This window comes from Arachis ipaensis, chromosome B6, assembly GCF_059453495.1.
Source record: "Arachis ipaensis isolate K30076 ecotype BB chromosome B6, ASM5945349v1, whole genome shotgun sequence".
Classification (NCBI taxonomy): domain Eukaryota; kingdom Viridiplantae; phylum Streptophyta; class Magnoliopsida; order Fabales; family Fabaceae; genus Arachis; species Arachis ipaensis.
The window spans coordinates 131,384,792-131,400,083 of NC_142441.1; the positions used below are offsets into that span (position 1 = coordinate 131,384,792).

At 35.2% G+C, this 15,292-nt stretch overlaps 1 protein-coding gene across 3 annotated transcripts; it reads left to right on the forward strand.

Annotated features, from left to right (window-relative positions):
- The first annotated feature begins 6,734 nt into the window (after positions 1 to 6,734).
- Positions 6,735 to 11,691, forward strand: LOC107604867 (centromere protein C). 3 transcript variants are annotated; one of them, XR_015885968.1, is made up of 11 exons: positions 6,735 to 7,004; positions 7,369 to 7,577; positions 7,663 to 7,751; positions 7,838 to 7,949; positions 8,057 to 8,217; positions 8,364 to 9,331; positions 9,412 to 9,484; positions 10,086 to 10,171; positions 10,562 to 10,670; positions 10,752 to 11,220; positions 11,306 to 11,691. XR_015885968.1 is itself a non-coding variant. In XM_021104856.2 (11 exons), the coding sequence occupies exons 1-11, from the start codon at positions 7,002 to 7,004 to the stop codon at positions 11,428 to 11,430; spliced, it is 2,082 nt and encodes a 693-aa protein (XP_020960515.1). In that variant the 5' UTR covers positions 6,735 to 7,001; the 3' UTR covers positions 11,431 to 11,691. The 3 variants fall into 3 exon arrangements, 2 of the variants coding, with proteins under 2 accessions (XP_020960515.1, XP_016162059.1); XM_021104856.2 differs by having other exon boundaries at positions 10,752 to 10,898; XM_016306573.3 differs by having other exon boundaries at positions 10,752 to 10,859.
- The last annotated feature ends 3,601 nt before the right edge of the window (positions 11,692 to 15,292 follow it).

Here is a 15,292-nt window from a genome sequence, read left to right on the forward strand (position 1 = left end):
GTTTTGCGATGGTTACTGTTGCATTTTGTGGGGTCTTTATTGGTTTGTTTTGACTTGTATATTCCGGAGTCTTAGTTTCTGTTTTGCAGGGTTCCCTAATTGCTTGAAGAGGAGTGCTAGGGGCCAGCAATTTTTGTGTTTTGTAACCATTAATTAGCCATCAATAGTGATTTTAATGGTGTGAGATTACATCCAATGGTAGGAGATCACTCACTTTTCTTTTGATGATTAAGTGCTGGCCACAAAACACAAAAGTTGCTGCCCCCTAAACTTCCTCTTGCCTGAAATAGGGCCTCGTGAGTGGTAACGTATCGAAAAGAACTGCTAATTTGATTTCTTTTTTCCACTTGGTTTCTTATGTATTCTCTATGGTTATGTTGGATGCAAACAAAGTGTTCGATGATTTTTCTCAATGAAGAGATTAAGCTTACGCTTCAAATTATTTATTTAATGTTACTTGATTAATGTTTCTCCTATGTATATTAGTTTTATTTTAAGTTCATGTGGCATCACATACATTACTGATAATTGTATTTTTATTTTAAGCTTATGAAAAATTTGATGACAACATTAATTACACAATTGACAGAGAAACTTATGTTTAATCTTTTGTTCTCCTTGCTTATAGTTTGTGGCCGAAGAACTTGAATTGAATCATGGATGCTTTTTAATGTACTAGTCACCTGTGAATTTAAATTACAAGTGGTTGTTTTAAGTTCTTTTCTTACAAATCATATACTTTTTTTTTTTTTAAGAAATGTAAATGTTGCTGGGTTTGTGTTTATCAAGTGATATTTAATGTTTATTTTAATCTAGTATTTTGAGTATACTAATTGAATTAAACTCTATCTTCTCTGATTTTGTTGTGAAAAATATAATGCAGTTTTCATTAAATTAAAACTATATTTTACGTGTATACATGTACCTGCACCTTTTAGAGTTATTTTTTTTTTGGTGACTGCATTATGAAAATAAAGAATATATCTCCTCTAATGTGAGTTTGCCACAAAAGTTAAAAAAAGTAAGGGTGTATCCACCTTTAAATACAATAGATTTTTTCATGCACTTAAACCACTATTTGATCCTTTTGTTATGATACTCAAATAAAAAAAAAATATTACTGGATTCGTTTCAGATATTCCTAATATGTTTTCTTTTTTTCTTTATTGGTTGCCATTGTTGCCTCTGTGTTTGACTTTTTTTTTTTTTTAACATTGATGTTCATACTTTTTGCTTTATGAGCTTCCTTTATGGTTTTAGTTAATTACCCATTAAATATATATTTGTCATCTTTATCAAGAATTTTCATCTTATAAGCCTTCATATTTATGAGAAATTAATTTGTAAAATGACTCATGGCTTTAATTTTTTTTTGTTTGTGTTAAGCATTTCTTTAGTAAATAATAGAACTTTAGTAGTATAAAAAAAAAAAAGCTAAAAGATCAATATCATGATTTTTTTTGAAGTTTAGTTCCACCGAGGCATGGACGTCCTCTATCTTTACACACATTTTTTTTGTTTGGTAAATGCTACATCAAGTTATTAGCGAATAATATGGCCGTCGTTAGTTGGGTCATGGGTGGTGCTAGCTTTTAGACTTCTGATAATTGAGGTAAAATTTTGTAAAAGATAAATTGATATTTTCATGCATGTGCAGAAGGACCCTGTAATTTGTCCGTCGTTCATGTCTTGATCAATGGCAGAATGGAAGATAACTATAGCATAGCCAACAGCAACAAAAGAGAGTGTATACGTGGGTAGCATTTTATTCTTTATGGTATAGAGGGGGAGTGGAAACATTTTTTTTTTGGACATGAGTGGAAACATTATTAGGAATTTATATATGGAATCATGGGCTAAGTATCCAAGCTTTTTTGGTTTTTTTTTTTTAATTCCATATGGGAGCCCATTGTTTATGTATGTATTCTTCATTTGTTAAATATAAAATTTTTTAATGAACGTAAGTTGATTGAGTGATTAGTTTAATAAGTTGTCTAAATAAATATTAAATATTCGATTTATACTTGGCCATTTTTCTATTATAAATAATTTTACAAAAGTACTAGGTGTTTAAGTCTTTTGAGTAATCAAGTTTAATCAAGTTGTTAAAATTTAAAAATCACCCACGCGTCACATTTTTTCTCCTTTAATGATCATTCTTCCACCTTATTCTTCTTCTTCTTCTTCTTTCTTCAACGTCATCGCGTCGCTGCAGCCACCGTTGTCGCCATCGTTGCTATCGCCACCGCAGTCGTCTTTTTGATGATGATGTTATTGTTATTTTTTTTTCTTTATTTTTTTCTCATCCTCTTTTATTATCATTATCATCATGATCATCATATTCATCATTATCATCTTCTTCTCCTATAAATGTTAGAAGATTAGAACACATAAATTTTGATGCACAATACATAAATTTTGGTGTACAGCACACAAATTTTAGTATACAACACAAAAATTTTTGGAATATATGCTTAAAACATTGACACCCAACCAATGAAATACGAACAATACATTAATTTTGGTGTATAATACATAAATTTTTATGTGTAGCACATAAATTTTGGAGAACTACATATCCAAAACATTGACTCACCTAACAAACGAAATACATTCGCAGCAAAAATTTGTATGTTATAGGTAAAATTTTGTGTTATGTGCAAAAATTTGTGTTATATGCAAAAATTTTGTGTCATAGTGTACTCATAAATGTTATTATGTTATTGTTATTTAATTTTTTTTTCTATTTTTTTTTTACTCATCCTCTTTTATTATCGTTATCATCATCATCATACTCATCATCTTCATCTTCTTCTTCTCCTATAAATGTTCAAAAGACTAGAGCATAGAAATTTTGATGCACAACACATAAATTTTGGTTTACAACACACAAATTTTAATATACAACACACAAAAATTTGAAAGAGCATATGCATAAAACATTGACACCCAACCAATGAAATACACACAATACATTAATTTTGGTGTATAATATAAAAATTTTGGTGCATAAATAAATTTTTATGTGTAACACAGAAATTTTTGAAGAACTACATATTTAGAACATTGACTCACTCAACTAACAAAATATATTCGCAACAAAAATTTTGTATGTTATATATAAAATTTTGTGTGTTATGTACAAAAGTTTGTGTACTATAGGTAAAAATTTGTATACTATATCTAGAGATGTTCAAAAAAATCAGGTTAACTAATTCTTACTTTCTTAGTATAAATGATTAAAAGTCTTGTGTCACATTATACTCATAAATGTACAATTTCAGTATGATCATCAATTCATGACCATATTAGAATGAAAGATTATATAAGGAAGATAATAAATAAGAAATCTTTATATCAAAGTAAAAAAATAAAGATAAAAAAAGAAAAAATAAATTAAAGAAAAGATAAATAATGATAGAGTGAGAAAAAATAGAGGTTGAGAGAGGGGAGAGAGAAGAGAAATGTAGAGAGAGAAAAAAAAGGAAAAATCGATTAAATATGATTTTTTATATATTAAAAACTAGGTTTAGCATATAAATTAGTTTAAATTGGTTTTATTTTTATGAATTGGTTTAAACTGGGGTGTTGCTAGGGGTGGCAAACGGGCTTAAATATGTCAAGCCGGATTAGAAAATTGGGACTGCCAAATAGTAAAAGCTCGCCTAACCCGCATTGCTTAAACCGTGGGATTTGGTGGGGTGGACTTTCTCACCAGACTTAGTATTTTTTTGGCAAGGGGGTATTTTTGTAATTTTTTCGCCAAAACCCAACTTTTCCCAACCCAACTTACAAGATAATAAAGATGAAAATTGAGTGTTTTGGATTATGTTTATTTTGTTTTGGAGACAATATTTATAATTATATTTTGGATGAAAACTTGGTTTATAATTATGTTTATTAGATATTCATAATTACGAAGACTTTAATATTTGTGAATATAAAAAATATAATTTTTTATACCTTTAGAAATTATAAATTTATTAAAATGATTGTGAAATTGTATATATTATTTAATAGTTAATAGTAAAAAAAAAAAGAGAAGATTTGGCGGGCTTAACCCGCCAGCCCGTAGTTAGGCGGGTGGGGTGGGATTTTAGGACCGCCTCACTAGGCAGGGCAGGGCGGCTTCCCCGCTTGCCACCCCTAGGTGTGCTACACATTCAAGTATTTTTTCATCCAAGTTCATTCAAGTAGGGCCAACAAAAACCACTCTCATTAAAAGAGCACGATTATACGCGCAGCTTCTTCTTCTTCTTCTTCTTCTTCTCATGCTCGTTTACGCACAGAGCGTCTTCTGCTTCTTCACCTTCTTCTTCGCGTTCTTCCTCCTCCTCCTCCTCCTTCTTTTTTGCGTTCCTTCTTCTTCACGTGTTTTCTCCTTATCGTCATTCTTTTTTTTATTGTTGCTACTGTATTTTTTTTCTTTTCCTCCTTCTCTCCCTGGTGAAGAAGCAGTAGAATGAAGGTGAGGAGGAAGAGTTTTGAATTGTACAGAACAGAAATGAATCAAAATTATATTTAGAATGAACCAAAATTATATTCAAAATGAACTGAAAATTAAATTCATAATGTAAACTCATTTCAAACACAAGCACAGACTAAATGTACCTTATTTAAATCCAGAATGAATCGAAATTACTTAATGATTGCGACACACAAACTTAATTTGAAAACAAACACACAAATAAAATTGAATCATGAACAAAAACACATCCAAATCCATCAAGTGATTTTGCAGCATTATGTGTTTCTTTTTCTTTATTTGATTAGATGAACAAGATAAGAAAAGAAGAATATGATGAGAAGTTTTCAGGATTTTTTTTCTTCTTATTTCTTCTTTTTTGTTTGATTTTTCTTCTTTTTCCCATCTTCTTCTTTGTTATTGTAATCACCAACAACACCAACATTTTGCTAACAAAAACCAACATTTTGAATTGAATTTGAATTTATATAATGGACAGTGTTCGGTTCATTTATTATTATACAGTGGTTTCGCTTTGATAATATTTTCGGTTCATTCTAGACGCAGATGTTTCTGAATTCGAATTTATATAATGGACAAATATTCGGTTTATTTAGTATTATACAATGGTTTTGCTTTAATAATATTTTCGGTTTATTTGTAGTCCAGGTGCGTTGTTGATGAATAATTTGTCCCAATGGTTGGAATGGCTTTCAAGACAAATTGAATGGAATGGAATAAAATATAATATAATTGAATAAATTGATAATAAATAATTTCATTCTTTTTTGCTTAAAAAAGACTCAATCATTAACAAAAACTCATCGAAATTACTTAAGGAATATAAATTTTGGTCAATACTTATCAGCAACATCAAATAAATCTCAATTAACACACAAATGAACCAAAATAAATTAAGAAATGAACCGAAATTATTTAATGATGGAAACAGAGAAAATCAGAACTAATAAAAAATTAACACACAAATGAACCAAAATAAATTAAGAAATGAACTGAAATTATTTAATGATGGCAGCAGAGAAAATCAGAACTAATAAAGATGTTTGCAAAATGTTGGTATTATTGGTGATGACGATAACGGAGAAGAAGAAGAAGAAGAACGTACGTGAATTTGAAAGAAGAAGAAGAAGCGCGGGGGAGAAAAAACAGAAAAGAGAAGTGCGTGACTCTAAATTATTTGGATAAATTTAGATGCTAAAATTACTTGGATGTGGAGAATAATTCATAAACTGGTGCACTACATTATAAACTGATTTAAAACTAGTTTCTATGTGAAAAATGAACCATGAACATCCCTAATCATATCGATAAGTTTGTGCAAAAATTTGTGTGCTATACTTTAAAAATTTGTGTGCTACATTTCGAAAATTTGTATGTTATGTGAAAAAAATTGTGGGCTATATCAATAAATTTGTATTATGTGCAAAATTTAATGTGCTATGCTTCGAAAATTTGTGTGCTATGCTTTGAAATTTGTGTCCTCTCCAAAAAAAAATTTGCGTGCTGCAGAAAGTAAGAAAAATACAATACACATTCTAATTAGGCGCCAGTGGAGCACATATATACGCTTGTTAGAGTATATTTTATTGTTAATGAGCTAACTTGATTGGACTTAGTTACTAAAATGTCTTGTACATTAAATCTATTTGACGTAATTAAATTTTTAAATTTTTAAACTAGTTTTCTAATCGGTTCATTTACCGGTCTGTTTTTCTTATTCTTGCTCAATAGTCTACTCTTTTGAATTTGAATAAATGGTCAAATTAGTTCCTGAAAGATTTTTTTAATCAAATTCGTCTTTTAAAGATTTTACATTAGTTATATTAATCCTTCTGTCATATTTTTTTGTTAATACGGTCAAAATTTGCTAATGTAACATATTAAGTGACGCCCTAATATATACCTAAGAATCTTAATTGACTATTAAATAAGTTTATGAAATTAAATCAAATCAAAACCTAATTGGAGAGAGAACTTGAGGTATTGGAATCTCTTAGTTTGGAGTTGATTTTATCTAATTTCGTAAACTAATCGTGTTAATAATCAATTAAAATTTTTAAGTGTATTTGGGTGTTACATTCTTATATTAACAAATTTTGACACTATCAATAAATAAATAAATAAAGTGACAGAAAAACTAATATAATTAATTTAAAATTTTTAAAAGACAATTTAATTAAAAAAATTTCAACAACCAATTTAGACCACAAGTAATTTTTCAGACAAATTTGACTCTCTTGAATTTTGTGTGTTTGTGAGTTGTGACAGTGTGTTTCGCGCTAACTTGCTATCCCAAATCGATCAAATTTTGTCTTTATGAAAGGAAAGAATGAATGAAAATGGAGAAAGAAGGTTCCGTGTGTGAAGTGGAGGATCCTGTTGCTAACTATTGGGGTCTCTGAGTCTCTCCCTCTTTCCGCAAACAACGTCATCTTCTACTGTCACTGCTCCTTCCCCTTCGAAGCCCTACGATCCTAATCACGTTCTTGACTCCATCCACAACCACCTCCGATCCATGGTAAAATTCCACTTCAACTCCTTTCAGCTCCTTTTCATGTTTTTTTTTTTTTTTTTTATAATTCTTTTTCGCAAGTTTGGAACTTATTAACTAGGATTGCTTTACTTCCATCTTTTGCTTCTATTGTGTGGTTTTGTTCCAGCTAAGAGTGGCATTTTAGGTGTTTGAGTAAATCCCCAAAGTGCATTGCATGTAGGCAATTTTTTTTGGGCACCTATTTGAAGCATAAATACGGGGTGATGCATAGGCGTCAAATTTTGAGTTCATTGTTTGATTTGAGTCATGTGATAAAAAAAGGAGGGAATTAGAGTAGTTGTAACGGTTTTGCAACAATATTTTTAATTGTTATCCATGCCTCTCACAGGAAATGCAAAATCCTGCTAAACTTGAGGGCAAGTTGGCTGTGATATCTGAAGTTCCTGGACTGTTTGACTCTGAAATCTTGAGTGATATAGCATTTGATGAGGAGAATGACGTTGCTGCTGCTTCTGGAGAGGCTGTAGAGTTTCCTCGAAAACGGAGACCTGCTTTAGGCCTGAAGCGAGCTCGTTTTTCTTTAAAGCCAACTAAAACGTAAATTACCTTTTTCATTCTCCCCCAAATCCTTTTCCTTGCATTTTTTACACTGATTTCTATTTATATATCTTTTTTTTTATAGTCAATCTGTTGAGAGTTTGATTCCAACTCTGGACCTTGATAAACTGAAAGATCCAGTGGAATTCTTCTTGGCCCATGATCGGCTAGAAAGTAAGTCCCCTTATTTCTGTTCCTGTGTACACATTGGATGATGTTTATAAGGTTTGCTCTTATTGGTGTTGCATTTGAATGGATAGATGCGAAAAGAGAGATACAGAAGCAGACAGGTGAGTTTCTTGAGTCAAATCTGTCAGATACTACCACTAAGATGCGACAACGTCGACCAGGACTTTCAGGGAATAATGAGCGGTACAATGCTAATTCTTGAATAATCAGCCTCCATTGCTTTGTTTATGATGTTTGTCATTCTTTTATTTTTCGGTTAGCTAACATTCATCAAATATCATATGGCTCAGGCGGGTCAGATACAAGCATCGTTATCCTAAAGAAACTTTTGACAATAATGATTATGTTCTACCCTCTCAAAAGGCAAGTGAATCTGTCGATCTTGGCCCTGTTGGTGAGAGCACAGATGAAGGTGGAGCTTCTCTTACACCACTGGAAAATGAAGTAACTGGTAAATCAATGATACTCTGTAGGGCACGAGTTGTTTTCTTTTTAATCCCTCTTAAGTTGAGTTTTGGCTTTCCCTCCTAGCAGTAGTCCCTTTCCATTTCTCTTGTTTTCCAGACTTCAGACATTCGTAGATGTATTTTACTGCAGATTCACCTGCTATTGAAGAGAACAAGATCAATGAAATACTGGATGGATTGCTTCAATGCAATTCTGAAGATCTAGAAGGGGATGAAGCAGTGACTCTTTTGCAGGAGAAGTTACATATCAAACCAATTGTTCTGGAGAAATTATCTATTCCTGACTTCCCAAATAATAACCAAGTTATTGGTATGAAATCTTTGCATGGGAACTCGTCAAATCCAAGGAAGTGGAAACCTTTATCCATCCTTGATAATTTGTTGAAAGGATTTAATAGTAGAACACCTATTAGACAGGGCATAGGATGCCAATTGCAGCAATCAGCTTCACCCACCCCACCAAGAAGTCCATTTGCTCCACTATCTTCCTTGCTGCTTCACCTTTCACACCCAAAGCCATCGGTGGATCCATTTGCAGCTGATGGAATTGATCATTTATCCACAAGAAAGAATTCCCCAATTCCTCTGATAAACCAGGAGCACAAACTTGCTGCTTCTGGGAATCCATCAAATGAACCCTCTGCAAATGTAATTGATGATGGTATTGCCATTAATAAGACAAGTTCACCAGGTGACACTGTCAGGAATGGCTCCTATTCTTCTGGAAAATCCAAGGAAGATTTAATTGGAAATAGTGAGACACATTCAGTGGAAGACACAGTCAGAGATTGTGCTTGTACACCCCAAAAGTCTGTGGAGGATAATCCAGGGCAACCTGAGTCTGATGCTAATATTGAGTCAAATGGACCTCGTGTTGTCATGGACGTGAATACTGGAGCCAGTGGGATGGAAGGTATCATTAGAGATTGTGCTTGTACACCCCAAAAGTCTGTGGAGGATAATCCAAGGCTTCCTGAGTTTGATGTTAATATTGAGTCAAATGGTCCTCATATTGACATGGATGTGGATATTGGAGACAGTGGTATGAATGACATAGTAGGGAGGCCAAATATTGTAACAAATAGAGTTGAGAATGAAGTATGTTTATATTTCAATCTTGATCATCTTGAATTGCTGGCAAATTTTGTAGCTCTGAATTAATCTATCTTATGATACAGGCAGAAAATTTGCAGGCACATGCGGCTGTTGGGCCATCAGATGATTCTAATATTAACATGGCGAATCAACCAGGTATGCATGTTTATTCCATCAGGTTCTTGATATGCAAGCACAATGGCTGGTTAATTCTTGGCTGATCCCAAGCTATCTCTATAATGTTTCCCTATTGTTATTTTAGTAAAAGCAATATTTGTGTTGTTATTTTCTTCCGATGAGATCTCTTTGCATTAGTAATTTAATCAATTCACTTTAAATGAATGCACTTTATATTTTCTTTTCAGCAGTTTGGTACACTAAGCCAATTTTATCTTAAATGCATAAACTTCTTTAGTGATCCCTTGTTTGCTGCATAAAAGATTGTTATGCTTCATCACCATTTAACCTGTGCCTTTTTAGTTTCTTTCTTCTAAAGATCCATAGACTTACCTATTGTTGCCAAATTATTGCTTAATTACCTATTTTTAATTAATGGAAGCTATTTTCAATAAAACTGCTGCCGTTGAATTTAATCAACGTAGTTGATCTTAGGGGGGATAAGTTATGACTTTTGATTATTTTTGTTGCTTACACTACCCTGATAAATTGTTTTGATTTGAAATCAAGGGAGGACATCATTTAGTATTACCTTTAGCTTTACTGTTGATAGTGCTAAGTCTATTGTATGGTTTAGCAGATCATTCAGACCCTGCTGGGTTTCAAGCCAATGATCATGATAAAGATTCCAGAAGATCAGACGATGGTCCAGAACAGTGTTTACAGGTTAACAACTTCGCTGCTTTCCATTTAGTTCCCCTGAAGTCTTAGTATTTGAATCTCATTTTAATTATCCTTTATATCAGGTATTAGCAAGGGTAGATAGTAGCCAGTATTCAAACAGTTTCTTGTCTTGAACTAATAATAGGTTGGGCTTTTTTTTTTCATTTCCTTGCAAAGCCAAATTGTACTATACAATGAAGACTGTTAATAGACGGTGTGAAATTGAAAAATAATTGCAAAAGTTATGGTTTTGAATTGGTTCCCAAGTTAGCATTTGTTGAAAATTAGAATGTACTAGTAGCACTTTTTCTTCATTTTGTTTTGGATTAGGCATAATCTGCATCTTTGTGCGGCTGGCTGCTTGTGGAACTGAATGTCTGTCCCTGTTTACAGGAAATGACAGATGGTAATTCTGTTTTGCCTGATTATGGACAAAGGAGAGTTAGGCGATCGAAAAGACAACATAAAGATAAAAGTCTTTCTCGGAGGCAGAGCCTTGCAGGTTTCTACTACTTGTTGAACTCATCCATTCATTTGCTATAATATTTTGTTATAGTTAATAACTTACGTTTTATCTTCCCAGCTGCCGGTACATCATGGGAGGCTGGACTAAGGAGGAGCACCAGGATCAGGACAAGGCCTTTGGAATTTTGGAGAGGGGAAAAAATGGTGTATGGTCGTGTACATGATAGTGAGTACAATACTAATACTTATCACGGGAACACACTAGGTGAAATTATAATAAAAGCTTCATCCTTTGTTTATTGACGGTGGAAATGTTGCTGTTTTCTGCCGTTACTATTTTGCATTCAAGCCAACAACGTAGTACTCTAAAAATATTTTTCAGTTACAAATGTAACCACTGAACTGGATTGTTTGCTCACTTTCAAACATCTATTTTAAAATTAATGTAAAATGGCATATTGCTTAACATTTTAGTATGCTACTAAATATAGTGATTAGTGATGAGCAAATGGGTCAAAGATTCTGCAGCTAAATATAAGTGAAGAGCTGAGAACTTATTGGATCTATCAATTAGCTTTGATTGTGAGGTGAAGTTGTGAAAATTAGTGTTATATATGTTCTTGACATGTCCTTGCCATTGTACATTGGGTTGACAGGAATTTCTCTTTGCAGGTTTGGCCACTGTCATTGGTATTAAGTGCATTTCACCGGGAACTGATGGGAAACCCACTATGAAGGTGAAATCTTATGTATCCGATGAATACAAAGAGCTTTTGGAGCTGGCATCTCTATGTTGAAAGTATATGAGTTTAACCCATTTATGTTCTTGAACTTCCTAATTTTGCTGTGCTTTTGGAACAAAGTGGAGCATGTATACTAAATTTACCCTGCTATTGAAAGAAAGACTTCCCCTTCTCAGGTTCCCCCGCCCCTTCCTTCCCCCTATTAAAACACTCACTGGGAAAACGGTGTGGTTGCTTTAACGAGTGTACATGTATAAATGGATCTAAACTTTTTCTTTCATTGTGGATATCGTTATTTAACACTTTTCCTCCTTATTCTTCCGTTCGGCAACATAACAACTTAAGCATAATTACTTTTTAGACCACCAAACGGATATGCAGCGTGATCTTGCTGCTTTGTTTTTCTTCGTTTGACAGTGATATATCCATGGCCTTCTTGATACTCCTAACAAGAAGTTATTATAAAGTTGTCTTTATCAATTATCACAATTATTTGTCAAGAATACATGAGCAGCGAATTATTGTGAAAAAGGATTTTTTGATTAAATATATTTACTTTAGAATGAATGAAGGGGAATATTACCTTTTGCAAACCAATCAATATTATAAGATTATGGGTAGAGGAAATTTAAACTGCTATTTTGATGCATTTTTTTAGTTCAGTTATCAAAATTGTGTTTTTGGTTCATGAATGGCTTATCGTTAACTACAATGACTAATTTCTTGTTAGAGTTTCAAATGTGTGTGTGCGATATATATATATATATATATTATGTTTTTTGCACTAAACTCCCGATGAAATTGAAAGCTAAATCAAAAGTGAGTTAGTATTAATGGGATTTATGTTTGGTAATTTTTATTTAAAATGGATTATAGAAAATTAAATATTGTTTAGATTATATTATTCAAAATTACTTTTAGATAAAAAATTATAGAAAAGGACATGAATTTAAATAATTATTTTATTTTAGATATTTAAATAAATTTTAATTTTTTTTAACACTTTCAATACTCTTTAGTACTCTAATAGGATTAATAGAATCATAATACAAAGCAAAAAAATATTTCACAAAAAAAAAAACAATATCAGTAAAAAAAATCATATAAAGAAAAAATAATAAGTCACAAAAAAAAAAACAAAAAATAATAGAAGTTTTATAAAAAATAATAATATGCATAAGAGAGTATTGAAAAAAAATATTATAAAAAAAACAACAAATAAATGAATAATAAAGGACACAATTGGTATATAGAAAATAAATTTCAGCACGTACAACGGGAAAGAGTGAACGCAAAAGTTAGTAATTTTTAGTAAATGTGAGTTGAAGGGTAGAAAGCGTTTAAGAGACTCAAACGCGCTTCTCTCTTCCCCCAAGACAAAACCAAACCCACCCTTCTTCATGAGATAAAAGTTATCACATCTATAATTTCGCCTATGTTAGATAGTTGGTTCTAAGTTAGGACAAAGACCAAGGATTGTGTTAGACCCTTGACTGTTAGCATAAATTTTTGTCAAATCCTTTTGGAATAGACCAAATACGGCACTAAAGTTAGGTCATTGTCCAGAAACAACAAGCTATATTACTCGAGCATAGTGTTAAATGAGCAAAAATCGATGCATCAGTGTTTGAATGTAGTACAAAATAAGCAAAGATTTTCACGTTTTTGTGAATAGACAAGGATAAATAAATTAATTATTGCTTAAGAAAAGATAAATGTAAATACATCAGCAACAAAAAGTTCCGGTTTGGAATATGAAAACATAGGAAAATCTATAAAAGTGTTGGATATCATACCATGAGAAAGAAAGAATAAAATTTGTATGCAAGAAACAAAGTGATGAGAGGTGAAGGTTGTATCAAATTGAATTTTACAACTTGATTTTGATTAAAAGTTGTTACGGCCTGGTCCAGACAGAACGCGGATCGACCCGACCCGCAAGCCACCCGACCCGAACGGTCGGGTGCAAGCAGCCCAACCACCGACCCGGACACGCGTCCTTGACGGCTCTCCACTGCAGCTGTATGAGGAAGCTTCGAGGAAGGTTGGTCTGCTCTTGTGAGATCCACTACTGACACAGTATATATGGGAAGGGTCCTACCCCTCCCCCAAGGTACGTCACACATCATTCTCCCACTTTTCGCCTGCACACTTGACTGACTAGAGCGTCGGAGTGTCTTTGCAGGTGACACCCCCCTTTTCCACACGAAGAGCTCGGGAAGTCGGCTACACCTCCTCCGATCCAGCAACCCAAGACTAGGCGACTCCCCCCCCCTTTTTTTACCAACCAGAGTATCAACCCGAACCGTCCGGTACCCGACCTACTGAACATTGCCGCTGTCTGTGGGACGCCTGAATGGACGTTGTACTGGACCCAGGAGGAACAGGCCGTGAGACCGACCGCAGAGGAGAAGCCTCTGTGGCTTCCTCCCGGGAGCGCACGAGGTTCCCTCCACGACGAACCTCACGATCTCAAGAAAGGCGCCCCTTCGGGGGAACTGGCGACAACAGCGCCAGAATAATGCAGGAACTGCGTCACAGGATGCAGGACCTGGAGCGCCGGTTGGCAGATCGGGAACATCGCCAACAAACTCCCGAATCAAGCTACTCCCGTTCCCCTCTGAGAAGCCACTTCCGGAAAACTGCTAGCCCACGATCTGAGCCCGAGAGCGCCAGGGAGGAAGGACGCACAAGGAGGCACCGTGACCCCATCATCTACACCAGGCGCGAAAGGAGACGCACCACAGATAGAGACCGGGAAGACGCTCGACGGGAAGACGGCGAGGAAAGAACAAGGAGAACGTGGGGACCAGTGATAATAGGCGCAACCCCATTTTATCGTTCCATCCTCGAAGTCCGGCTGCCAAAGCACTTTGACAAGCTAACAGACATGAGGTACGATGGAACCCAAGACCCGCAGGAGCACCTTACGGCCTTCGAGTCCAGGATGAACCTGGAGGGAGTGGGAGACGAAGTAAGGTGCCGCGCTTTCCCGGTAACTCTCGCGGGACCTGCAATACGGTGGTTTAATAGCCTCCCGACGGGCTCGGTGGCTAGGTTTTTGGATATTAGCCATGCGTTCCTAGCCCAATTTACTACCAGAATCGCAAAGGCAAAGCACCCGATCAATCTGCTCGGGGTGACGCAGAGGTCTGGCGAACCGACCAGGAAATATCTAGACGGTTCAACGACGAGTGCTTGGAGATCGACGGGCTGACTGATTCGGTTGCTAGCCTATGCCTGACGAATGGACTTCTAAACGAGGACTTCAGAAAGCACCTCACCACGAAGCCGGTGTGGACAAAGCAGGAGATCCAAAGTGTAGCCAGGGAATACATTAACGATGAAGAAGTCAGCCAGGTCGTAGCTGCCAACAAATGGGAAATGGCAGCCCTTCTACAATCAGACATGGCAGCACGGAAGCGGAGAAAGACAGAAGGAACACGCCAGAGACGGCGGTCCGAGCAAGACACCCAGGCCGTTTCCTCGAGTCGGGAAGTTCACCAAATACACCCCCTCACCGTCCCCATCATAGAAGTTTATCAACAGATAGCAGAGAAGGGAATTTTGTCGAAGCTCCGACCTCTGAAGGACCGGACCGGGGGAAACAAGAGCCTCTATTGTGATTATCACAAAGACTATGGACACAAGACACAGGATTGCTTCGACTTGAAGGACGCGTTGGAACAAGCAATCCGGGACGGGAAACTGGCTGAATTCTCTCATCTCATCAGGGAGCCCAGAAGACGAGATCGCGACCGAGAGGCAGAGGACAAAACTCGCATGGCAAAGTGACGTCACGACCAGGGCGACAGCGAACAAGGTCTCACCATAGTGAACGTCGTGACGGCGAGAGACGCACCCCCAAGGTCGAAGTCGGCACACAAGAAAGACGCCAAAGTCCTGGCGATTTCTT

Coding starts and splice junctions, on each gene's coding strand:
- LOC107604867 (XM_021104856.2), top strand. Junction 7,752..7,837: donor GGCCCATGATCGGCTAGAAA/GTAAGTCCCCTT, acceptor TTGAATGGATAG/ATGCGAAAAGAGAGATACAG. Junction 10,172..10,561: donor GTCCAGAACAGTGTTTACAG/GTTAACAACTTC, acceptor CCCTGTTTACAG/GAAATGACAGATGGTAATTC.